Genomic DNA, 26,285 nt, shown 5'->3' on the forward strand with positions numbered 1-26,285 from the left:
TAGCAATTTATTAGGTAAACAGAGATTCAGTTCAGAAGGAACAGGACCATGATTTACCATTCATTGAATGATAGCCCCTGTTTCTTGCATTTTTCTTACCTTTTTGCTAACCTTATTTACCTTGATACTTAGCACTCCAAAATCAGTCTTATCTATACATACCAAGTGACGGAATGAATCTTTGGCTTGGTGTTAAACAGTTCTGACATGCTTCAAATTAAAACCGCTGAGAAACAGAACCCCACACATGTGAACAAACTAAACCATTCTTTAAAATGTGACTTTAATGGGACCAGTGTAACTGGTGACAGTGTTTGTTAGAAAAAAAGCCAAAACATCTGTAAGTCTTGGTTCAGCTGGAAATTTATTTTGGAATATCATACGAGAGAGAATGTTATTAACTTAAGATTCCAATTATTATTTGTGTTTCAGCAACAATCTGATCTCTGGAAATTGCTGCTATGCTTGTCAAAAGTCACTGTTTTATCCCATAATTTTCTGCAAGGAGGTAAGCACAGAGCTCCTCAGTATCGGTACAAAGAAAAGAAACAAGGAATGAGTGTCGAGCTCTATCAAGAGATACCAGCCTTTTGCTACAAAATGTGGATACAGACATTCCTGATTTTCCAGTTGTCCATATGGGATTGATACTACTCATTTATTTAGTTATCAGCTGCTTTCTTTCTAGCTAGCAAGGGATTACTAAAACACAATGCCCACTATGTAAAACTAAATGAGAGTTTCAATAGGAATGAGGGCAGTCCTCCCCCTTCCCCAAAGGACATCCCACATTGAGAAGAGCGTTTATGTTGTGAGAAGAGCATTTCTGGTGAGTCTGTCATACACTAAACCCACTTGTTCCATTTCTTGTAGACATTACGCTATCAAGAGCTTTACCCATAGAATCAGCAGTGTGTCCTGCTTACCTTAAACTTTCTCTTTATCATGGAGGAGACATCAAAGAAGAATAAAAGATCTGGAGGCCTCCTTCAAAGATTTTGTAGAGGTTGTCCATTTAGTCACATTGTGCTTTAATGTCTTTTTCCTTTTCCAAAGCTTTGTATTTGTCACTTTGCCCAGGAGAGTTGCTGGGCCAATCTCCTCAGGACATGTTCTGGCCTTCCTCTACTTTAAGTATTGCTACAAAAGCAGTCTACTTGAAGGGATTTCTGCAGTACTTAACTACACATATACAAAAGCAGCCTATGCTTCCTAATATGCTGTTTCAGGCCCTTACATTCCAATCTGGCTTGCATTGCCCTTTAATTATCTGTCTTCTTATTGTGATCAAATGAATTTTTACTAATCTCCACATTTATTGTTAAGGTAAATAGATGCTGCTTTTAATCAGTATGGAGGGCCAGACCAATGCAGTTTGAAGTAACTTAAGTCAACTATAAAGGGTTCAATGTGTGTATAATTACAGAGGACGTCAGCTATTCACTCCAGTCTAATTCAGTGTCTGTTTAGAGACAGAGCTCTTCCTTTCCTCTTTCCTCTGCTCCCTCTCTCACCTGATTTGCTCCCCACTGTTCCACAAAGCCAGCAGGAAGAGCACAGTGGAGGCCAAGCCAGCAGCAGCCCTCCTGAACCTCAGGCTGGATTAATTTAGTGGATTTGAACTCCTAGGTGAGTATAAGCATACGGGTACAATATAACACCTTCTTCCAACAAAAAAGATTGATTGCATCTTAGCCTCAGTATTAAATGTGCTATTATCAGAAGAAGCTGGAATAATGCATGCAGTCATTTTAAAAGAAAGCAGGTTTCCTTTGCGAGCATACTTATTATTTCAATAGTATTTGAGAACTATTTTAATAGTGGCCACGTTGTTGCTTACTAAAATATATTTGAATTGAACATGTATATATCAAGGTATTTTTTCTTAATTTTAGTTTGAATTATTCCTGAAGTTCTCATTAAATTTACCATTTGTAAAGGACAGATTAAATGAAAATGGCTTTTAGAAAATAGAGATGGAAATTATTTTGACCTTTGTGACCTGGTAGAGGTGATAATTTGCTGCAGCACTGTATGTTGGATGTATCTGACATTTTAGGTATTCCCTCATAGTTTCAGACCTTTGTACAGATGAACACCACCTGGGACAACTCAGCAGTCAACTTTTTGTTACCTTCATGTAAATGAGAAGACTACAGCTGTCTTAAGCAATCTAGGTGGACACGACCAATGGAAAATTAAACTTGGGCGAGGGCAATGCTAAGAAAAGAATGTCTATTATCCACAATAATGCTCCTAACATTTTCTAAACAGCTATTACCTGTGTCTGTCCATAATTGTCCTTCTTACATTAACGTTGCAATCTTTCTTTCTGAACAGTTACAGAAATCTCTCCCCACTGACTTTTCCATATGTAAACAACCTATACAGCATTTTGTAATGTAAAACAAATGTGGTAAGTAGGTCCCACATTAAAAAAATCATTTTGAGTGGAATGTCTGAAATGCTCAGGGGATTTTGAGGGGGAGGTTAAAAACTACCACTACTTGCACTCAGTTTCCAAATGCATTCCCATATATGCAGATGAGTGTCCATAGACCTGTGGAGCACATTGTTGCTGAATTTGGATTGTCACTGAGAACAAATAACTCACTTTCTCTTTTGCAAAATGATGCAAAATAAGCTGTAGTGGATTTTTGTATCTAATATTTCTCATGTGCTTTTACTGCACATGAACATAACTAAATTTTTATATTGACAATAAAAATGTTTATCTGTTTAGAAAACAACTTGACTGCAAAATTCCCAGTTAAAGCAAAATAAATAGAAGCCAAAATCTCTATCATCACATTAGAGTAACATGCTAGTTATTCTAATTGAAATGTGATTCTCTATAGGGGCAAACCATTATACACCTCAGAGGGATTGAAAGCAGGGAAACAAAATGCAAGTTTCGCATTTCTAAAATCTCATCTCCACATTTAAGAAATAGGATGGTCACAATTCCCATGCAGTACTTAAGACAGTGTGACTTGATCCTCCATGATGTATTTTGGAGGACATTCAGCAAAGCTCCAAGAGACATGTAGAAAAATGTATCAATGTGTCCTGTGTGTCTGGTTTTTGGAAAACGTCCTGGCTGAAAGCACAGCTCTCAGAGCCAGAGCAGGCAGTGTCCTCCAGCTCTTTCCTATTATCACTGCACATACATCAGGATGTGAAATAAGTAGCCAGACCTTTCAGCCAGTACCCAGGCTGTTATGCACTAACTTCAAAAGAGACTATCTGAGTGAGAATTACATGCTCCTAAGTCAAAGATGTTGAAGTTAGTGCACATAGAAACTTGTGCTTGTTCAGAGGAAATGTCTAAATTTTCTGAAAAGGCGTGAAGTGTAAAATAAAATTGCATGCTTTGGAAAGATAAGTTGTGTAATGCTACAGACTGTTCTGAAACCCTCTTTTCCCAGCAGTGGGGGGAGTGCTGATATCCAGAACACAGACATGCAACACTGTGTTTTTCCTGGGAGTAGCTGTGGTACCCACACATTGACTAGCCACATTCCATGAAGCATCAGGAGCACAGGAACACCTCTTTGTGTCAAAGTACATGCTAGAGATGCTACAAAATGTGGTTTATTGCCATGTGAGGGATGGACTGAGCCCATATAACACCAGATGTTCTAAGGGTGTGCAAAACCCACAGTATCTGCAATTTTGCAGCTTCAAGACCAAAATTTTACAAACACAATTATTTGCAGATGGTGCCTTACCTTACTTGCAAGTGTGTGTCTGCACACACACTTGCAACTGCATAAGGGAGAGGGAGGGGATCTCTGTAAATAAACTGCTTAAAAAGAAAACCAAATAGTCAAACCAACAGCTTGGTAGTTTGATATTAAATTGCCTATTGTTACAGTATTTTTCAAATAGCTGTTACCATAACAACATATTTTTTCTTTAAATTTTTTAGCTGTTTGTAAAAAAAAAATCTTGCCAGAATTCTTCCATAATAGCTTCCATTTATAGCACTGTCTTCTGTTGGGGAGGCCAGTGCTGATGTCTCCTGCTGTCACAAGTCACTCACACATCTAGCAGATGTTTTGTTTGATAAGGCCAATTTGAGCTTTATAGAACACGTTGTGGTTTTTCATCCATTCCCAAAGAGCAAATATCAGTTAGGATGAGACTCCAAACTGATCATTTGCAGAGAGACAAGGAGCATGATACCTGTCAGCAGAATGTGACCCACCCTGAGAAACTATCTCAGACAGAACTGTAAAAGATTCTCCTTTAACACAGCAATAGTGTACCAAGCACCAAGAGACAGACCTTGGAGCCATGCCTATAACAAAACCAAAAAAACATGAGAAGGGAAAGGAGGGAGAAAGGAGGTAAAAATCCTTTAGGAGGCCAGTATTTCTCTCCAATTCTGTAGCACATATTTTACTAAATTCTTAATGTAAATGCTGTAGATGAAAGTGGTTTGTCTCTATCAGACAATTTATTTCAATCAGAATTGGAAAAAGTGAAAGAAAAGGAATCCACTTTAAACATTGATGCTGCCCCAGCAACACTGGCAATTTTATTTTGGATTCAGGTAATTTGCATGACTAAGAAATAATTGCTTTTCCAGCCCCTACACACACTTGAATGTGGATAACATGTCCAGATTCTTATATTTAATAATTCGTCTGCTAATACCATCTTGTTTCTGGAAACAGAGACACAACTATTTATTTTTGCAAGGCTTATTTTATAATCAGACTTTTCATTTTATAATCACCTAGGACCATATTTTAGTGTAAGTTGTTTGAATTTTTTTAAGCATTTACTGCAGAATTAGAGAAGGTTCCACGAAATATTTGAATGCTATATAAAACTTCTCAGGGCAGAAGAAAATATTGCTGTATGTTATTTCTGTGTTAATTACCTGGATCAGAATGAGTGGCAGCTAGCCAGCCCATAGGGCATGCTACTTTTCTAGAGAAGGTGTGTAACTGTGTGCATCCAGATGTGTGCATATGTGTGTGCCCATATTTTCTTTCTACTAGCCAAAAATAATATTGAAAAATCTTAAAATAGTGTTGCTTAACAGTGTACTTTAATTTCCACACTCTTTTATTTAAATCTATATTCACAAGAGTAGTTTAAGAGAGGACATTCCACATTTATGCAAGTGTAGATGACTGCAAAACAAAGTGGTTATCTGGTCATAAGGCTGCAATGAGACTACTGCCACAACATCAAATCTTCTGCTCATTTGTGAAGGTATAAAACATTTGGGTGAACCTGAAGACAGCAGCGTTGAAAAGAGCATCACAAATCCTGTTGCTCTGATTAAAATTCTGAATAGATGGGGTGAAGTTCAGATTTTTTTTTCCAATATGTAGCTGAAAATATTTCTGTAAGTAAATTATTTCTCCCCCATATTTCAGTGTATTTAAAAACATACACACTTGTATGTATTTCCACTTTTAAGAATGCTGGTTCCAGTTTTAAGAATGCAACAAGTCCTTTTGCTGGAGTTTCTGGTTTAGCAACACAGCTGTGTCAGCTTTAACTGACACATTTTCATCACATGTGATTTGACATGAGAAGGTGGAAGTGGTACTGCAGATGCCTGCAATTTGACTGATAATGTTAAGAATGTTCATCCACACACTGTCCATTAGATTTGCTTTGCTGAAGTGAGGTTACTCAGCCTGAGATCATTTCATACAGGTAACAAATCTGAAGTTTTGAAATCAAGAGTACTGCATGCTCCTCTTTTATACTCCATATTGATTGTAAATGCATGTAACAAGTGTTAATGAGATGCAGTAAATTTATTAACAACAAAAATCTCTTGCATTCACCCCACTCTGCTGTAACTAGAATTGAGAAGAGAAGCTTTAAACAGGAAGAGCTTTCATATCCTGCTCCAGGAGTGTGACCAGCCATGGTAGGTTGCTCTTGGCCTCATAACTACTGAAAGGACTTTTGAAATGGGCATTGTTTGAACTTCTGAGCATGGTCTATAATCTTGTTTAATAATTACATCAACTGTGACAGTTTAATTCAGCGTAGGTACCTAAAACTATTCCTGAAATTAATAATAGGCATGCTTTATAGCTTATGCATGTCAAAAGTTGTAAGACAAGTCTCGTCATGGAATGTAACTGTTTTAACATGACTTTTTAAATAGTCCAACCATTTAAAACAATTGCATAACATTTTTTCTCCAATCTTTAAAACAAAAAATCTTTCTTTGTATTTATAGGGTTGAATATAGTTAAGTGACCTCTACAAAAACTTCCTCTTTGAAGTGTTCTCTGAAGAGATCTTCAAGGCAACTGAGTGCCTCAGATTGTGATTTTGTAAGGTTTTGATGCTAGAAAATTGTTTAACAAACAGCTCCAAAATATTGAGATTTTGATTAGTAACATACAGTGTCATGGCATTTAAAAATATAAAGTCTGAAATCTAACATGTGGCAGAAGAGTATGTGTTCCACATGGTTAGGAGAATGGGAATGGGTGCATACCAATATCTGAGCAGGAGAAAATAGTTGTATAAAGCCAATTAAATTATTGTTTAGGAATATATTATACTGCTGTCTCTACTTGTGCCAGAACTATTCCTCTAAATTCATGGTTGAAGAGTATGATCCTTCAGCAGAATAGGGAGTTTGGGTTACTGTTGCTTTGTTTTTTAAATGTACGTACTGTATGACTCTGCAGAGTCCTGGATTTGGTTAACATTGACTTCTCAGCAGAGAACAGTTTGGGAATATTAGCCTAATTTCTAAAAATAGTAATATGTGAATAATATAAGTCAGGAAATCTAGTTGAGTATAACAGTCCTGAGGAGCAATGCTCACACTGAAATCAGTCCTAGGCCTCAGAACCTTTCACTGTAGTTAATTTCCTGTAGAGTTTTGTATTCTTCACAATGTTGAAACTTTTCTCATAAAAGAGTACTCTGCCAAAAGAAGTTTTGCTCTGTCTAAGGAAGCAAAATGCTGCTGTACTTGGAGTCTTTCCAATGACAGAATTTGAACTAATGTTAAGAGATGCTGTACTGGCCTACACTGAGGGGTTAATTTAAAAATCCCACCTCATTTATACCCTCATTACCACTAGATTAGGATTGCATCTAATCCCAAGTAATTACATATTAGTTGTATATATTAGCTCTAGGGTGGGATCTGATGTTTGCATACAAGTATTTATTTTACTAAGTGAAAAGGAGTAAAGACCTACCCAACTCAGGCATCATACATCTATACCCCATTTGCATGTATACCTTTTAAATTCTAAACCAGAAAAAATTTGTAACTTTAATTTCTGTTTTGGGGTAAGCCAAAAGGGATTTAAAGAAAGTCAACAGCGTTGATCAAAAAAAAAAAAAAATTAGAGGAGCAAAATGCAAAGTAGTTAACTATTCAGTGTGAATACATTAACATTAGAATATGCCAGCTGCCGTTTACCATGCCATTGCAATGCTGCAACTGTCCAGACATAACACTCTTGGAAGAGGAAGTGTACCTGTAATTCTTACCAATGCAAACATTTCTTTGTTTTTTTTAATGGTTGGAAGTAATGGGTAGCCATAGAGATGTACAGTGGAAAAGATTCATAACCTGTATTTCTGAGCAGTTTTGCATTTGATCCATCAGTTTGAGGAAAATACTTCCAAATGCAGTTCTCTATTAGTGATGGAAAGTCATTGCAATATGAATATACTTTCAGCAGTGCACTATGGAAAATGGACAATAAAACTGAAGTTCTTCTGTCTTCAGATCAATGTAAGCATGAATCTTAAAACTGTGAATAAAAGAGCTCATTCAGCAAGCCCTACTAATTATGTCTAGCCCTCATTTGCAAATTGTTTAATTGTGGATTGGTATTACTAAATCTCAAGGATTATTTTGCAATTTTTGGAATCAACATTAAAAATAGTCTTCATTTAATCTCTTTCAGAAGAGTTGAAGCTAAATTTTACAAAACGAAAATGTAAATAATGAATAAGAGTCTCATAGCCAAATTATTATCTAATGACTGGAATCCAACTTCAGAATGATCACAGAACTTCTTTTTTAGTGTTCATTCACCCCACCATAGATATAATTTCATAATATTTTTAAAGAACATTTTAATAAGCAGGAATATGACAAATCTTTGTGAGTTAGGATTTTGAGACTGTAGATTACCATCTTTAATCTCAGCTAAACAGAAGATACTCTTTCAAAATTCTTAAGCACAAATAAATTTTAGTTAGGGCGTTTTTTCCTAAACAGTTTCTGTGGGTGACTTTCCAACCTGTTGATGCAAATACCTACCCAGCTCACAGTCTATTGCAGTTTCAAATTTCAAAACTAAGTAGGCTGGTATTTCTTCAGTCAATAATGCTGAAAGGTTCATACTGAAAAAGGAGGAAAACCCTAAAAACATTAAAATATCAAGTATTTTCCAAGTGCTTAACTCATGCAGTCTTTGGGAATTACGGAAATTTAGAACTGCACTACTGAAGTTGCTGGCAGCATGCTTTTCAGTAGTGAGCTCTTTGTCATGGATGGGAAGGCTAATCAAAGTGTGAGGCAGCCTTGCTGTTCCAATTTCATCTTTCCAGAAAGACTGGTCTCTGAGATACTGAGGCATCAGTTTTTCACCTGATGGACTGTTGATGAGGCTTCACAACCAAATCCTCAGGGTGTATGAGTTACAGAGCTGGCTCTAGGCAAGTTCAAGTTAAGCCATTTGTATCCATGTCACTTTGGATGTGTCTTGTTTGGTGAGCAATTAAAAAAAATAGGTCATGTGTTGTACTCTGGAGATAGTGCTGTTTGTGATTCTCTCAAAATTTAAACATTTTGCATGCCTCAGACCACTTGCAGGGTAAATGGAGTCCCCTGCTGAGTAGCTAATAGGGGAACTCACACTTTCAAGAAAAGTGTGTCTAATAGCAGGGGATTACTATAAATCTCCTGGTTTGATGTACACCCTCGCTTAAATGTTATGGGAGTGGCTTTAGTAGCCTGCAGCTTCTGTATCCCACTTGTAGCTGCAGCCAGGCATATTTGGAAATTCATTGAAGGCAGAAATTTTAAAAATGGAGTTATCAGCTCTCCTTAGAGATATCAAAAATCTAAAAATCTAAAATTAAGTAGTTGGTTTACCTTTTTTCCCTTCTTCAAAATGGTACATGTGTTTATTATTTTTAAGTTGAAGTCACAACTCTGGGGGATTTTTGCGTTCTGTGATAGTTGAACATGGACTGCATATATATTTATTCAATTTTAAACAGAGAAAGTAAAAGAAGTAAAACTACTTTTGAAATTAATTTGTAAACTGAGTGCATTGCATGTAATAGCATGTTGTGTACTAGATAGTATTGATATGAAACTGACCTATGAAGCAGAAAAAAGTCCAACCAGAAAATATTTATTTGGTAAATATAACGATTACATTTGTTCATGTTATACTCTTGGACACAGCATCTCCCAGGCACTGTTTGTGGTTCCCAGACTGCTGATTATTTCCAAAAGAATCTCTGAAAGTTTTCTGAAAAACTAGATTCATCCACAGAACATCACTTGAGCAATTAATGGTTTTCAGTAATTTTGTAGTTCCCTGAAACACTAGAGAAGCTTCCTATATTTTCTTTTCTAGGCCAAAGATCTCTTGAGCTTTGTCTGTTTCCTGAAAGCCCTTGCTTGGGTGTTTCTAAGGCAGCTTGATGTTCCTCAGCTGGGCAGAAGGCATTCAAGCAGGTGCTGAGTGTAATAAGGCTAGATAAGAGACCAATCATGTTTTTAATCACCTACTTCTCCCTGGCTTTGGGAAGTGGATAGTGCACCATGATTACTCTGCTGGTCATACTTTCAGGTACACACTGGCGAGGTTGGCTGGGATTTGTGTATGTTACAAAGAGTATGTTCTTTTTAATAAATCTGGCTATTAAAGGTAGTTTTGTGGCTACTACAGCTGTTAATCTGATAGCAGACATAGCTTCAGTTCTGTGGAGGTCATTTACCCCCTGTGTAATCACAGCAGTGAGGTGAATACTCACACTGGTGGCTGACATCTCTTTCTAGACTGATGCTGTTCTTAGGCATTTTGTGCTTCACAGTACGCCTCTCCAGAGAAGTGGGAATCTTAAGCTTGAAAGACTCCTGAGGCAAATGCTATTTTAGTCTCATTGAAATCCAGCAAGGCACCAAGTACTGAACAAAAACCCCACAGAAATTACAGAAGAAATAACAGGAGAGACTTGAAATCACCTGAATCAATAGGAGTTCTTACCCTGCCCTGCACATAGGTGAGTTCTCAAGTGTTACTGCTGCTATTGCTAATTCCCTCAAATACCTGACCCATGAGACTGCAAGTGAACTTATAGGATGTTTCCTGTGTTGCCACACATGAATAATTCAAGAATATGCAGAAGATACAGGCAAAGTATGATTACTCTTTTCCCATGAGGAAATCTGAGTTGGTGTGTTGGGGTCTGTGTTGAGTGGACTTTCAGTCACTCAGAATCTTCCTTGATTGTTGAATGCCTTTCAAATTAGCCCATGTTTCTGCTGGTATCATGCAGAAAACATTAACTAAGGTGAGAACTGTCACAGATAGCTGCAATGATAGTGGTTACCTTTATCTCACATTCATCTGTGAAATCATCTGGAGTTTTATTCTGTGAAACATGCAATGAATGTGTGAGCCCCTATTTTTGTTCCCGAGTATATTTTTTTTCCTTTTTAGCTTATTTTTTGCAGTGTGAATATTTTTATTTTTTGTGTATTTTAATTATTCTTTTGCTTTGAAAACAAGACATGGTTTGTCTCTTTCCATAGTAAAATTAAGAACGTTGTCTTGAGTCTGCTGAATTAGGGAAAACAACTTGGATACACTGAAAAATGTTGTAACTTTTGTTTTCTGTAATAGGAGGGAGTTAAGGCTGATTGGGACAGTAGTCATATACTATTTGTGCTAGTATACTGTGAAACAAAGAATGATGAGGACTGGAACTTGCAGATTCAGAAAGGGCAAGTATGCTTCCAGTGTTAGAATTAAGAAAAGAGAAACAATCATTCAAGTTATTATTTAATGATGGACTGAAAATTGCTTTTGAGAAATGACTTCAAAACTTATCCCAGATAAAATGAAAAGAGAATTATCTTTTACCTGGAAGATAAAAAATAGTAATATTTTTCTCAACCATCTACTTAAGAAAATTTGGTATAAATTGACATAAATTGGTTATTGAAGCAGAAGCACCACTAAAACTGTGACTGATTCTATTAAGTCTTCTCCCACTTTGTGCTGCAAAACAATGTCATCTTCTCATTAGAATGGCTGGAGACCGCTCTGTGAGTGACTGTAGATTCCTTTCCCAGATCTGCAAATGTTTCAGATGCATCTGTCAGGCCATACACCAGTTACTAACATTCTCCAAAAATAATGACACTTCATTGTTACTGAACTAACATAACACAGCTATTCAAACTTGGCCACCTACCTACGCATTCCAATCTACAAAGCACTATGAGGGAAGAAAATTGAAGTGGGATCATCATTTGGCAGATACATATCATAAATTAGTGATCTTCCCAAGGCTTTTCACTGAACCAGCAGTGCAGCTAAATAGCTGTCACTGAGGCTCTATGCTTATATTGTAAGGGAAGGGAGTAAGGAGAAATCATTAATACAAACATTATTAAACAGTCATTGATTCTTTGGAAGATAAACTTAGAGGGACATAAAAGGATTCTCAGCTGTATCAAGGCACCAAGGTAAGGAGTGTCAGTTATTGAAAGCTGCTTGAGTCAGGACCCTGAGTGAAGCATAAGGGTCACTTATGTCATGACAGCCTTTGTCCACCTGTTGAGGATCTGGTTGCCTTGTTGGGGCAGGACTGTCACCTGGGATCAGGTGCTGTGGATGGACCTGTGGGAGAGAGTCTCACTGGGGACTTGTTGTCTGTTGAGAGGTATGTTTGCACTCAGGTGTGAGGTTGTAGGTGTGCCAACTCCTAGTTCTATGAAGATTATGTCATCTAATCTCCAGTCTGTTGTCACTTGGCTACCCAGCTTGACCACTCACTTGTTTTGTCACTACTGATGTTTCTGGCAGTGAGTAATTTTTGCCTGATCTGGGGAAGCTGTTCCCACTGGTCTTGCTGTCACCCTTTGTGCCTGGTTGGAGTTGTGTGGGTGGCTCACCTGCTCCAGGCCACCAGCTGCCCTGGTGAGAAGGGGACAGCGTTCCCAGCCCCTGGGCAGTTAGCTGGAGCTGTCACCAGGGACATTTCACACTTGGCTTCCTTAGAGAATTTCAAGGAATTTTGAAACTTGTATTTCAAATGAAAGGAAACAGGACATGCAGAACCAGGTTTTCTCTAATTAATATCACAAGACCCATTTATTTTGGTGTGAGCGATTGTAGCCAATTGTAAATACCATTATAAATGTTTTTGGAAATTATGGTCTACCTTGGCAAGCCTCTCCAGATCTTTAAGACCTTCAAGCTTTCCATCTGTTATCCAGAATGAAATACTAATGGATATAATTTTACAGACTATGCTAAAAAAAAGAAAGTAATGCTGAAATCACTGACATACTTAGTAAGTGTTTTGTAATTAACATTTTCCCCCCTTTTAAACCACTAAAGCACTTTGTGGGCTAGATTACTGTGCCACTACTGTCAAACAAGATAGGAAATATTTTATAATATTTCGGTTCCTATTTTTACCCTGATTTACATTATGGCATATTAAAGATTTCCGTAGTTCAGATTGGTGAACTGATGTTTAACTTTAAATGTCTTTACACTTTTGGTTTTCATCATGGATTTGACATAACCCTAATGTAACTAATTAGTACTGAAGTACAACTTTTATTACATTTTTGCAGATATAATTTTAAAACACTTATTCTGATTATTTGTTTAATATGATATGCTGATTCAAATTAAAATGTTGACTTGTTTTAATAAGAACTCTGACATCTGTTCATACATCCTTCATGTAAAACACCTAACAAGAATTCTGTTAGTCCTGTAACATAGTGGTATTGCTATAAATGTTACCAAGGTAACATTTATGTTTGGTAAAAACATTTTTGTTATGGTGTGTTTTTACCATTTTAAACAAAGATGTTCAATGCAAATACTTATTCCCCAACTATCTTTTTGGAACCATTATCCTGAGGAGTAAATAATACTTGAAAGAAGGCGGATTTTTAATGCAGAGCGGCATAGTCATCAATAGCCTACAAAATACACTTTAAAAATCATGCTTTTACAAACATGACACAGACTCTGCTGTAGCACTGTATGCTCTAAAAGCTGCAGATATATTTTAGAAAACACTGATGAAGCCATTACTACTTCATGCATTTGTTCATAGTATATATCATTATTCAAGAAATTTAAGAACCATAATGATGGAAAATCACACAGAAAGAAAAGGAACATGGACTTTGTCAGAAACAAGGGCTACATTTTTATTCAAGAGGCCCATAATGATGGAAAATCACAGTGAAAGGCAGAGACGAAACAGGGATCCCATAAAGGACTGACACACGAAGTGGCACAAGTAGTAGAACCGTCATAGCAAGTGGATAAAAATAAAGAAAACAAAATTAACTAGAGAAGAGCTGGATTCAGGGATGAAGCAGAAAACAGAAACAAATCATAGTAAATGCTGAAGATTAATTTCAAAGAATCTGCTGAGAATGAGTGCAGAGACAAGTTCCATCAATATTAATGAAACTGAAATAGAACTCCAAATGACCATGAGTACAAAATGGCACACAAAGCATTTTCTTTTAAATAGGTTGGAGATTAGATCATAAAACCTTCCCAAAAATAAACAGAATACACACAAGATGTTATTATGGGAAAAACTATAAACAATCACAACATAATTAATATTTCTGTAGTGCTTTTTAAAGATTTATCATCACGCGTATTTATTATAAAAGGATGGTTCATAGAAGAGATATTTAGGAAAATAAGCAGAGAAGAGTATTTTCTCATGTCCAATGTTCTACAAATATCCTGAAGGGATCTTGTATAACTTCAAGTAGCAGTCTTTGACTCTTTTTTTAAAGCAGTCTGAAAGAGCTAGATACCTCAAATCCTTAATAATATGTTCCACTTCAGGTTTATGTAATGCACAAGAAAATATCGCCCATCTTGAAAACAAATAACCATAATATGTAACTTGACAGTAAAAGCTCTGTGCAGTCAGGAAATAAACTTTCCTAAGTTACTTAAGCTGCCCACTCATATTAGACAGCCATGAGTACAGGCCATGGATCTTGTAGAGATTCTCATACTCTTGACACTAAAAAGTTTTGTGCCACCAGCTGACAACTGTATTCACTTCTCATCAGATAGCCTATGGTTAGAAGCAAAGGGGCACACTTCAAAAACCTGATTTTTAAGAAAGACCAACACAAACGTGTAGTTTCTTGGATGATGTCAGAAGCCCTGTAAATTGTGACTGGCATATCAAATGTTGTAGAATCCTTAGTGCAAGAGCAGGGCACATGAGTACCTTTCTGATAAAGATTGCTCTTCCCTATGAATGTTCATTGTGACAGGCAAAATTTCAGTGTCATAAAGAGAGATTCAGTCTGTTTCACTCACGTAAAAAATTAAACTATTAAAGGTTTTTTCATCTGTCACAAGAGTGGCCATGTCTTTCTTCTTATAGCAAGTCACTGATGTTATTTCTGTGCCTTCCCACAGCTGATCAGCAGTAGTTCTTCTCCACTTTAGGGTTCTCAATGCGCTTGCTGCTAATGCACAAACCTTTCTTTTACATTGTAGTGAAGATGTGATGGTCTAAATAAAGCTTTTGAGAGGAATAAAAATACTTTGTAAGGCAAAGTCTTGGTTTAAAAGGGAGACTGGGATATAAATATATACATATATATGTGCCTTACAAAGTATTGTACTTTGCCTTACAAAGTACATAATTCCAGCATAAAAAATACTGGAATAAGTGCAAAAATAATGTAGATTAGGTTTGGCAGAAAAACAGTTATTTGTGGTAGGCCATATTCCTGTGTTTCTTCATTGGGGCAGAAATTACGTAGTGGCAGCCAGTAGCTAAACTGTGGCAGAAAATCCCTTTCCAGAATTTATTTGGATTCTGGAATTCCTAGTGAAATCTGTGTCCAAGCAGTCATGCTGTTAAGTCAAGATTTGGTTGCACCCACGAAAATATTACAATCATGAGGCAATGGAATTTCTATCATCATGTGTTATTTCTTAACATGGTGATAGTAAGCTTTACCACATGATAAGTAATTTCTTAGTGTTTGGTAATAGGGTTTTATTGTCTTTCCAGAACTCCTCTGCAGAGGTGTTCTCAAGTTTTGGCTGCTCAGCAAGCACTTGTGGCATGCTCACATGTCCTGCTGTGTGCATCCTCCAGAGCAGCAGCTAGCAGGGCAGGACAGTGATCTCTTCTGATATGGATGTGACTGTAACTCTCCTTTAGGACACCAGGGCATGGGATACAGTGGGCAGCTGACTGCTGAGCAGGTTTGTATCAGGTGCAGTGGCACCTGAGCACTTGTTGCCAGATGAGGGTGGGTGCAAGGCAGCTGTGACAAGGCACCTTTAGTGATAAGGCCTGCCAGGGTCTCTGCAGTTGCTGTGGGCTCTTGCTTTATGCTGGCACCACCAATAGTGTGCATATACAGGTTGTTTCCTAAGTTAAGATGTGGCAAATCCCACATATACAGATGAGAGTACTGCACAGTTGAGAATAGAAAGTTAGGAACGACTTTGTAAGTAAATTATGGGGAAAACATTGGCGTTGAGTGAAGCTTTGCTGAGCTTCTAAGCTTTTCCAAATAGAGAGTTACGAAATGACAAAGTAGCTAAAAAGTCCTCTCCTGAATGCACAAGTGAGGCATAATTGCATTGTGAATTTTTCTTATAAATAAAAACACTACCATGAAATTAAAGAAAATCATATATATATATGTGATCTGAGTTTTAAATTGATTTTATTGGATTTTTGTAATATAGTAGCTGAGTTATGAGGAAGAAATGATTGGAATCTTATTATAACCACAAGAATGCAGTATCAGCAGTATGCAATTAGTGTTTACATGTAAACTGAAGCATTGTATAGAGTAAATCTCCATTGTATTTACAGAGGTCACTGTAACGCTAATGTAGAACAGAACTGTCACCCCACCTTCTCAAAGGGTGCAGTGCTACCCATGACAATGTTTCTGAATTGGACTGAGATATGCACTCATCTGTTCATGCTAAACAGTTCTGCTTCATGAGGCAGAACTGGCTGACTGCAGTTGTAAACTCTTGACATTTTCCTCTGCAATCCCATCTTGAAAGTGTAGTCTGTATCCCTGCTACCCTCTCTCTAGGGCTGATGTGCTTTTGGACTTTAATCAATAAGCCCAGAGGAACATGTCCCACCCCCTTTTTGTGCATCAGGCTCCACATCCAGCCCTACGTGCAGTTTTTGTGAGCACTCTGGGTGACCTGGTAAAGGCTGCAGATTTTCAAGAGCATCAAGAATTCTTTGCTATTTTGCAAATACTGTCCTAACTATTTCCCACAAGTAACTCTTTTTTTAGGTCTCTAGAAATGTAGATGACTATGATTAATCCCTTTTATCCGAATTTAGCAGGTTATAAAATACTTTACAATCTTAAGTTAAGAGGTAGAATAAATATAATACAGAAAAAATTTTAAAGATTTCCAGAATTGCTGCATGATGTCTTTCAATATTTTGTTTGGTTTTCATTTTACAGTCATTTTGCAAATATGTAGTGTATAAAATGTATCATTATCACCTAACTAGCACACTTTATTAGGTATCTCATTTTGTTCTTCCATCAAAATAGAATGTATCTTATGAGGCTAGAATATAACTGCTCAATCTGCATTAGATCCAGAATGAGGTTTGTGGCTTTTTTTCTGAGATCATGTTTTGAAGTTCAACTATCCAGATCTCTCTATACATTTTTCTGCTGTGTTCAATAAATGGGATAATTCTGTCTATCCTAAGAAGTTACATAACAAACATTTTTGTGCCCTAGAAGAGAAAGATTGTCTTTTAAAGCTAGCAAGAGTCTACTATTCTTGCACAGACATTTAATTGCACACAGTTAAAAATCTACATTAAATGCCAAAACTTACATTATTTTAGCTTTTGATGTTGTAACTTCAAACTCGTACCCCACACAAAATGTAGAGTTTAGAGACCTTTATAGAAAAGTAATTTTATTTTCTCTAATGTTTCTTTCTTGCTGGTGTCTCTCATGCTGCTTAACACTGTCCAAAGATTGCAAAAAACTGATTCAAGAATCAGTCCTCCTGTGGGTTTATTCCTAATCAGCATTCTTGCTGTGTGGGCTGGTTTTGAATTTTTGTTTGCTTTCTGGTTTTGAAGTACACAGGTATAGTCCAAATTCAGAGACAGAACTCTCCCTGCTTATAAATTAGAGGATCTTCTTTCATGTTCAATAATAACCTTTGAGGCATGAGAAGTATTTAATACTTATATTCCTTTTTCATAGTTTGTTGTTTAACTATTAAGTCACTTGATTAGTACACAATTCAGTGCTACCATCTACAATGCTAAATAAAGTGAAATCTGCATCTGTTTATTAGACCACTACCATTCCTTTTGTTTTAACAGGTTTTTTTTTGTCATATGGTTTATTTGTTGAAAAAAAGGTCATGCTAGAATGAGAGACCTAGAAAAACCCTAGTATTGCTCACCTCATGATCAGTCCCAATTTAATTTTTTCTCTGTTTTTATTAGTATTAATCATAAAAATATTTTTCTTTTATAGTAGTACTTTTATTTTGCAAAGGTACTGGAATGTTTAAAGTAGACCTGTCATTCTTGAACTGAAATTTTATTAATTCACTGGTAATTTGTCCTACTATAGAACCTCTCTCTTCTTGGCTTTCTCTCTTGTGAGCAAATCTCACTATTCTCACTATGAACACCTCAGTATGCATTATGCTTGTTAGAGACATTGTCCATGTTAAAGTTATGAAATTCAGCTGATATTTCCAGAGGTATGATCTAGAAATATTAATAATATGTGGCAGATCAGGCTGTTCTGCACTAGCACTAGATGCTTCTAGACTGAGAGAGTCTGGAATGCCACAGAAAGGGGTGAGAGACACTTTTATGCCACCGCAGCAGTCCTGACCATCTTTGGAGTTGCACTAACCCCATTAACCACTAATCTGTTACCATTAAAACAAAGACAGTTATCAATACAAAAGAATAGAAATGCATAAATATAAAATGCAAAGGGCAGTATGAGTAGAAGTGTATAAAGAATGGACTAAGTTCAGATTCTCCATGAAATCAGCCAAATCCACAGCCAGAAGAACAAACACTGTTGAACTCTACCAAATGTAATGTTTAAAAATACTGTATTCAGGAACAGTTCAGCTGTGTGATGACTACCTTTAAACTTCACAGAACTCAATGAAAACCATTTAGTTTAGACCATGCCCTTGAGTTGTGTTTCTTTTTAGTACTGAGTGTATTTATTACTGGGAGTCATCTGGCTCCCTTCAAGTGGCAGGGACCTGGGTAATTCCAAGCTGGAGTGTACAAAAGCAGCTGTGTTCTTCTCACCCCCTGGGCTGCACTGAATATTACCTGGTCACAGCAAGGATCAGGGGCTCTGTCTTTATTCTCTCAGTTCTACAAAACCGCTTATTTTTGCAGTTAATGGTGACTTTGCTGTAAATATATGTTCTGGGCAGCAGAAGGCAAAGACTGTTGGTGGCAGAAACAATAAACTGTTTGTTTTATTACTGTCTCTCAAACATTGCTTTTAATCAGGTAGAGTTGCTCCAGGGCTGTTTGGCTTCTGCACATGATCCAGCTGTACAATAAGCTGTATTTGTGCAGTACTTCAGTGTTGGAGAGTTGACATTGAGATGATTGCTTTCTAGATGTTAGTGTTTTTTTTCCATTAAACTTATAAAACACATTTTTTATGTAATATGGTCAAGATTATTATGGTTTAAACTATGTATGCCAGTTTAAAATGAGGTTTTCAGCATTATGACAGATTTGGATAGAAAATTCAGCCAAATAAGGCAAACCTTGACTTTAAAAGCAACTTGAAATCAAAAGCATGTAAGATGAAGTGTTAGGTGGTCATGAGTCAATTTCTAGCTGAAAGAATCATATGCTTTGAAGTCCTGTATCTGCATTTGGTGAAGTGGCCGTGCTAACAGTAAGTTTGCTATAGGAGCTATGGAGGGGGAGAGGGGAGAGGGAAGGGGAGAAGTGGGCCATTTTTACAGTACCTTAAATGAAGAGCATAAATTAAAAACTTACATTCAAACTTGCACATTTTTGTACACACATCGCTGACTGTGGTACCGTATGTAGTCACATTGAAGTACTGCAACAAAAGTAGGCAGGATTTTAATTTCTTTTTCTCTTCCAGTTCAGCTGTTTTTCCCAACAGCTAAAATCAAAATTATATCTAAAGTAGGCTTTATTTTTTGTGTATACACAAAGACACACACATACACTCCTTTACTTCATGTATCAGACTGCTTATGCTTTATACCTGTATTGTGCTTACAAATTGGTAAAGTTAAATATTTTTATTTCAAGAAGACAAGATGTTCATCTGCTGAGAGCTATTGTGCCTAGGCTGGACAACAAAATAGTCTGACAAGAGCTTTAGATTGTGGGAAAATTTAATAAGCAGAAAAGCTCTCCAAAAGTAGCCTTTCAGGAAGTTTGTGGCCTTATTATAGAGGTAGGCAAATCCATCCTGTACTGTTTCTTTGAAGAAGTCCTGCAAAACACTGCTTTCAGGACAAGTAAAGAGTCTTGAACTTTAAAAGGGTGGAAAACAATGATGTTTTTATTTTGTTCCTGAAAAGGAAACTAAATTTGATTACTGAAGATTGTAATTTATGGATGTGAAGGGTGCTGGTGCTACGCTGAATTTATAATAATTTCTGTTAATTTCAATTTTACTGAATGTTTGGTGTAGTAATACATTAGCTTTATTCAACAACTAAGTAACTGTATCTGAATCTGAACTAGATATACTTTTTTCCCCTCTTATGTATATAATGGTAGATTTTAAGGCAGTAGAAAGACCACATAAATATATTACCAGCAAAACCTGTTATTATCACTATACTAACAGAAAAACTCTGAACAGGTGCAGCATTCTCTTCCTCAATATTATTGTTGCAAAAATCTCATGCCACTGAAATGTAAAAGTTGTAACAGACATTTTTTATGTATAATTTCAGATTAGGCTTAGTAAAAGTGTCCCTTCTTTAAAAAAAATTCAAAAATATGTTCAATAGTATATAGTATATTCCTTTTACTGTGGCTAAGATGATATATATCTGATGATACTCTCACCTTGACTCCTTCACTCTGGTGTTTTTCAAGTTTTGAGAATTTTGTCTTACTGCCTTAAAATAGGGCATGCTATAAGAATAGTTTTTACTGCCTTCTCTCCTTCAATTTTCTTAGCAGGCAACACTTGATGGTACCTGTCTTTAATGGTTCAGAGAAGCAGATCCTGAGTTAAAGAAAATGTCTAATTTTTTAAGAGTCCTGATCTGACTTCTGTAACATTTTCTACAATTAATTTTTCATAGATTCTAAATATTTCATCTGTTCTTCCTAACCTCTCTATTTTATTTTATTATTTTGCCATGTAAATGTTATAAATCAATCACAATGTAGTTACTAGAGTCTCCTGACCACATGCCTTTTTATCTAGATAAGCATGCACAAAAATCTAGTGGTGTGCCTCAGTTCCAGTGCTCCTTTGAATCCAAAAAGCATTCTCTGGCTATGGCACTTCTCTGGGCCTGGGCTCTTTCACCTTTCCAGTGCTTCCTGCTCTGCTGGAGATGGGTTGGCAAACAGAGGACCAGGATCTTGGCCTGGAGAGGAGGAGGCTCGGGTGCCCTCATCACTCTGTACCTCTCCCTGGAAGGAGGCTGTAGCCAGGTAGGGGTCAGCCTTTTCTCCCAGGCACCCAGTGACAGGATTAGAGGACTTGGTCTTCTTCAGCTGTTCCTGGGAAGGTTTAGGCTGGACATGAGAAGAAATTTCTTCACAAAAAGGCCGATTTAACATTGGAATGGGCTGCCCAGGGAGGTGGTGGAGTCTGTTGCTGGAGGTGTTTAAGGAAAGACTGAACGTGGCACCCAGTGCCACGGTCTGTGAGTGCCATGGTCTGGTTGACAAGGTGGTGTTTGGGCATAGGTTGCGCTCCACGATCTCAGAGGTGTTTTCCAGCCTCATCGATTCTGTGATTAGCGCGCGCGTTTGTGACTGCGGGTGCTCCGCCGTTCCGCGGCAGCCGCTGCTGTTAGCCGCGGCCGGGCCGGGCCGGGGCCGGGCCGCGCTGTCACCGCCGGGCCGGGCTCGGGCCGTGCCGCCGCTGCCGGGGCGGGACCGGGCCTTCGCCCCTCCCGCCCGGCGCGACCTTTCCCCCGCGGCTGCACCGCCCCTTCCGCCGGCGCGTCCGCGTGCGAGGGGCTGCTGGCGCTGTTGCTCCGAGGCGGCTCCGCGCCGAGGTGAGCCGGGATCGCAACCACGGCCGGGACCGCCCGCCTGCCCGGCCGCAGGAGCCCCGCACGGGCCCCGGCCGCCGCCGCTGCCGCCGCGCGGGGGCCTCTCCTCGGCTTCCTGGAGGCGGAGGCCCGGCTGGGCCGCTGCGCCGCGCCGGGAGGGGACGGGGCGTGGAGGGGACGCGGGGGTGTCGCGGGGAACTCAGTGTGCCCTCCTCTGCTTGCAGATGCCCCCGAAAAAGGGAGGCGACGGGGTTAAGTCGCACCCGATTATCGGAAGGTTCGGGACGTCCCTGAAGATCGGCATCGTCGGGCTGCCGAACGTGGGGTAGGTGCTGGGGGCCGGGCGGGGAGGCTGCCCGGTGTTCCCGCGGGTGCCCTGCGCAGGGTGGGCGCGGACAGGTGCGGACCGGAGCTGGGGGACACGAGTCTCACTGCTCAGTGATGCGCTTCCATCTTTAGCTGGAAGTACTTGCAGCTGGAGCGACGCAAAACTGGCAGCGATAGGCAGGTGTGTACGAGTCTGGACAGGATAATCGGCAAGGGTTCAAAGAAAGGAAAAGTCTTAGTAATTGCTGAGTTTCATAAAACCCTGTGTATTTTGTCTTTTCTGTTTTCTTACTTCCACTGTTGTGAATGCGTAATGCATGTTTTCGTGCAAATACTTAGGCAAACGTGCACAACAAATTCCTTTTATGTCTTGGGATGATGTGCAACAAGGGGTTAATTATTCCATGTCATTAGCAGTGAAGAAGACTTTCTTTCTTGAAACTTCTTCAGAGAAGAAGTCTTCTCAGTGAGACAGGCCTAAGTGACAGTTTGGAAGAGATGCTGGAATGTTAATAATTAATTTCTGTCATGCTTCTCATCTGTAGTTGTTGTGGCTCCTCATAGGAGTTCTACTTGAAAAGGAGAATGAATTGATTACCTGGAGGATATACATGTGAAACTTTTTGGTTTTAAATTTCTCTATCCTGTTTGCTGTGAGAAGGTCTTATCATTCTCAATCTTTAACAAATTAGGTTGTGTGCATGTCTTAAAGCTGGAAGCACTGCTTTCTTATGTTTTCATTATAATTTATTTTATTTTTCAGGGTGTAGCTAAGATGTACTCCATAAAGGAAATAATTAGCTGTAGTATTGTACTGCATGTCAATGGGGATAAATAGCATTTTCAATTATGTTATGAGGTAACTTTCAAAGAAAATTGTTAGTGACTTTTGAGCTTGTTGGCTGTATGCAGAGCAGCTCTGAAAATCACAACAACCTGAATATTTATTGTAGAAAATTTGGGAGTTAATAAATCAAGAATTGCTCTTTTGGCTTAATAAATGCCAGCTAACAAAGTAATCTGTTACTTGGTTTAAGGGAAAGTGTTCTCTTTTTTTCCCCTGGTAGAGTAGACTTGTTGCTACTGATACTTAACAAGGATGAAAATAGTTTGGTAAGGTATAACTGTATCTTTATATACACCAAAGATTATTGGTAACTGATTAACTGATGTGGTTTGCTTTTTGTGCCACTTGTTTTCTCTTTTCATTGTTGACTTTTATTGCTAAGATACTGAAATTGTGTCACAATGTAAATAAATCTCTAGGAACAATATACACCTGTGGAAAGGGTGAGTCATGGCAAAACTAGTTAAAAGTTTCAGGCATCCATACTGGTGTCTCGCTGTACTTGAAGAAAATGAGAAATAGCCAGTAGGGCTGTGCCTTGCTTTTGACTTCTTTTTTGCTAATATGTGTGCACAATATACATACTTAGGGGAGTTTTAAAGGGTCGAGAGGAGAGGTAAGCATCACTGGGTTTCAGTGGGGCGTTCCAGATGTGTGTGCTTTCTGCTAGAATCAGGGGAATGTCACTGCTGTTGAAGTAAATGGAAAGCTCAGTATTGCTTTGGGTTAAAATGGGGTTTAATCCACTACTTTTAAATGCTTCTAAATTGAGCTACTTTAAGAATGTTTGTATGTCATTTATAGGAAATCAACGTTTTTCAACGTGTTAACAAAGAGTCAAGCGGCAGCCGAAAATTTTCCTTTCTGTACTATTGATCCGAATGAGAGTCGAGTGCCTGTGCCAGATGACAGATTTGACTTCCTATGCCAGTATCACAAACCTCCAAGGTAATTCTTAATATTTTTCTGCAGTTAGGCAGCTGAAGTAGTGTTACTGAACCAAAACTTTTCATGAAAGTTAAATGCAACTATAATGTCTGGAAGTTTGTTACTGACATCGTTTTAGAATGTGAAATTATATGTCTACCTGGATTTTACCTTTCCCACACCCCTGATAAGACCTTTATTTTATAAGAATGGTAAATGTAGGAGCTCTCAGTCATTGCTCAGCACCATTTGGTGCTAGTTGTTCCTGTCTTTGAAGGTGGTTGCTCCCAGGTGCCATGGAGGATCTTCTGAAGAGATTGGGAAAATAAAGTAGTGGACATACTTAACTTGTCATAAGGTTGCTCATTTGAAAGATTTCCACCCTATACTTTGAAACATTCAGAATATTGTATGTGCTCTATGAAGCTAAACAAATATCTCTCATTATCCCTGCATCCTCAGTTATTTGGCGATGAGTTTTGTGGCAGTCGTTTTTTGTCCCCGATTTTCTCTCCTTCCTCTCCTTTCAGTAGGCTCTGCTACTTGTACCTTTGTCCTGATTCTTTCATTATCCCAGGAGTGTGTTAATTTTGTCACATCATTTTTTGGTTCTTTTGCTATTGACACAGCAGTAATCTGCTGTGTATGTTCAATGTGGGAACTTCTTTTTTTTGCTTGAACAGCAAAATTTAAGGTGCTTTCAGAAAACAGGAACTTAATTAGTCACTTGTGACTCATTAATTTTACTTGCAGAGGTATCCTGAATCAAGTGAGAGTACATAAATCATGGAGCAAACTAGCATGCACACATGTGCTTTTTTTCCAACTCTTGGGCCTCAGTTTTAGAGCCAGATCTCATCCACAGTTAAAAAAGATTGATTAGTTGCTAACCAAAAATCCATTTTCTGACTTAATTGTCGGGTCTAAGCAAGCTGTTTCTGTTTGTAACTATTGTGCAGTTTTTAAATATTGCATTAATATTAAGCTGTTTGTTTAGGTGGATTGTTATAACATGTTATTTTGTTTTCCTGCTCAAGTCAGTATTAAGCATGATGGTTACTGCATGGATCTTAAAACTGCTGAATTAGAGCTTTCAGGCTGTTGACTGTGCAGAGGTAATGACACAGCTTTTAAGTTTTGTTGCCAGTTTTCTTCTAACTTGTACTATTAGTGCTGCTTTGGCCCTGTCAGTAATCCCTTTTTATTCTCTCTTAGCTATGAAGGGCTACTCCCATATTAATAGCTGAAGTGACACGGAGATTCTTACCTCTTCCCTCACCCTGCCTTTGGCCATCTATCTTCTCAGGGAGTGCTAAGATTGTAAATACTTGTATGTGTGTTCTTTGGCTCACAAATTCTCCTTCCCTCCCTCCTAACTCATCGCTCTAAAGTATTAATGAAAATAGTATATTTTCTGTCTTTACTCAGTAAATATACTGAGTTTGATAGCAAGCTGGATAATCAGCTTTTATTTGAATGGTCTTTTGACTTTCTACATACATTTGTTACTTAATGGATGTGGGCATTAGTGGATAGTTATATCTTCTGAGTTCACTTATGCTGCTTATATGATTTTCGTATTTCACTGTAACAGTAATAAAGCAGAGCTAATTAGTGGTAGTCCAGTAGGACACTAGACTGAGGTAACTTACTGGGCTGTTTGTGCTTGTTTGCCTCAGACTAACTCAGGAAAAGAAGGCTGTAGTCACAAAGATAGGCTACTGAATTGTAATTTAAATGTCTTAATTTCTCTGTATAGTCTTGATTTTGTTCTTCATCTTTATGTAATACATTCTGTGGTAATTTTCTACTTGTTTGGATTAGTAGATGTAATCCATCTGTGCACACACAATGTTTATAAACAGTGAATTCTCTTCAAATTGGACTCTTGTCTAGCCTCAAGATTTTGTCTTTCAAAATCTAAAGCATTTGGGTTTTTATTTCCCATATGTTACACTTAGTCTTCATAAAACTGCAGTCATTGTTGGGAGATGGGGAAAAGAAAAAAGGGGTGACTTTGTCTTAGCTGAAATAGTGTGTGACAGGACAGGGTGATCTTGCCTTGGTGCCTGCAGGGAGAGGGGCAGGGCTGGGCTGGGCGGTGTTGTCTGTGCCACTGAGCTGGGGCTGCTCTGCTGCAGCCACAGTCACTCTGTTGCCTGGGGCATTGCTGGTGGGAGTTAGCTCTGCCCATCTGCCATGGAGGAACAGTTGGCATCTTCAGGTGCTGTTTGCTGCTTGGAGATCCATTCCTGTCTCCAGAAGAGAAGAGAGGAATGGATCAGCTTCATTGGGGCTGCTGTGCTGTCACTTGTTAGCCCATGCTGAAAGCTGACTGGTATTAATTGGAAGTGTAAATGTTTGTAAGTGAAATCACATAGGCAAAAATTGAGAGACAATTATCTACAAGTAAATCTGTATTTGATAGATTAAGGTACACTGGCAGAATTTGTAACCTATGCTTTTTTTCTTTCTGCAGCAGTGGGATGTGTGTGACTATTGACAGTAAATAAGTTGAGTGATATAGACTGTACACAGAAGGTGGGCTCTAAGAACTTACAGTAAAAGCTGCTGTGCTGTTGCCAAATGATATAGATGATTTCTTTGAGCTTTAGTGTTACTACTGTGTGCTTTTTAGTGTGAATGAAACTGCA

The 26,285-nt window shown here is 38.2% G+C and overlaps 2 protein-coding genes across 9 annotated transcripts in view; both read left to right on the forward strand.

Annotated features, from left to right (window-relative positions):
- Positions 1–21,856, forward strand: part of CIRSR (corepressor of RBPJ and splicing regulator) — a 57,690-nt gene extending 35,834 nt beyond the window's left edge. Inside the window, exons 11-18 of one of the 7 annotated variants that reach the window (XM_074548468.1) lie at positions 433–508; positions 874–1,006; positions 1,547–1,629; positions 2,341–2,416; positions 5,836–5,902; positions 6,221–10,260; positions 20,842–20,961; positions 21,755–21,856. The gene's annotated coding sequence lies outside the window, so the exon portion shown is untranslated. Of the gene's footprint in view, positions 1–432; positions 1,007–1,542; positions 1,630–2,340; positions 2,417–5,835; positions 5,903–6,220; positions 10,261–20,841; positions 20,962–21,754 lie in introns of all 7 variants that reach the window. The other 6 variants (XM_074548471.1, XM_074548467.1, XM_074548466.1 and 3 more) reach the window with 6 other exon arrangements.
- The window catches only part of OLA1 (Obg like ATPase 1), a 92,473-nt gene continuing 87,052 nt past the window's right edge, over positions 20,865–26,285 (forward strand). Inside the window, exons 1-3 of one of the 2 annotated variants that reach the window (XM_074548474.1) lie at positions 20,865–20,961; positions 21,755–21,855; positions 23,509–23,652. In XM_074548474.1, coding sequence (XP_074404575.1) covers positions 21,755–21,855; positions 23,509–23,652 — 245 coding nt within the window. In that variant the 5' untranslated portion in view covers positions 20,865–20,961. Of the gene's footprint in view, positions 20,962–21,373; positions 21,534–21,754; positions 21,856–23,508; positions 23,653–26,285 lie in introns of those variants that run through there. The other variant, XM_074548475.1, reaches the window with a different exon arrangement.

This window comes from Zonotrichia albicollis, chromosome 10 (genome assembly GCF_047830755.1).
Source record: "Zonotrichia albicollis isolate bZonAlb1 chromosome 10, bZonAlb1.hap1, whole genome shotgun sequence".
Lineage (NCBI taxonomy): Eukaryota > Metazoa > Chordata > Aves > Passeriformes > Passerellidae > Zonotrichia > Zonotrichia albicollis.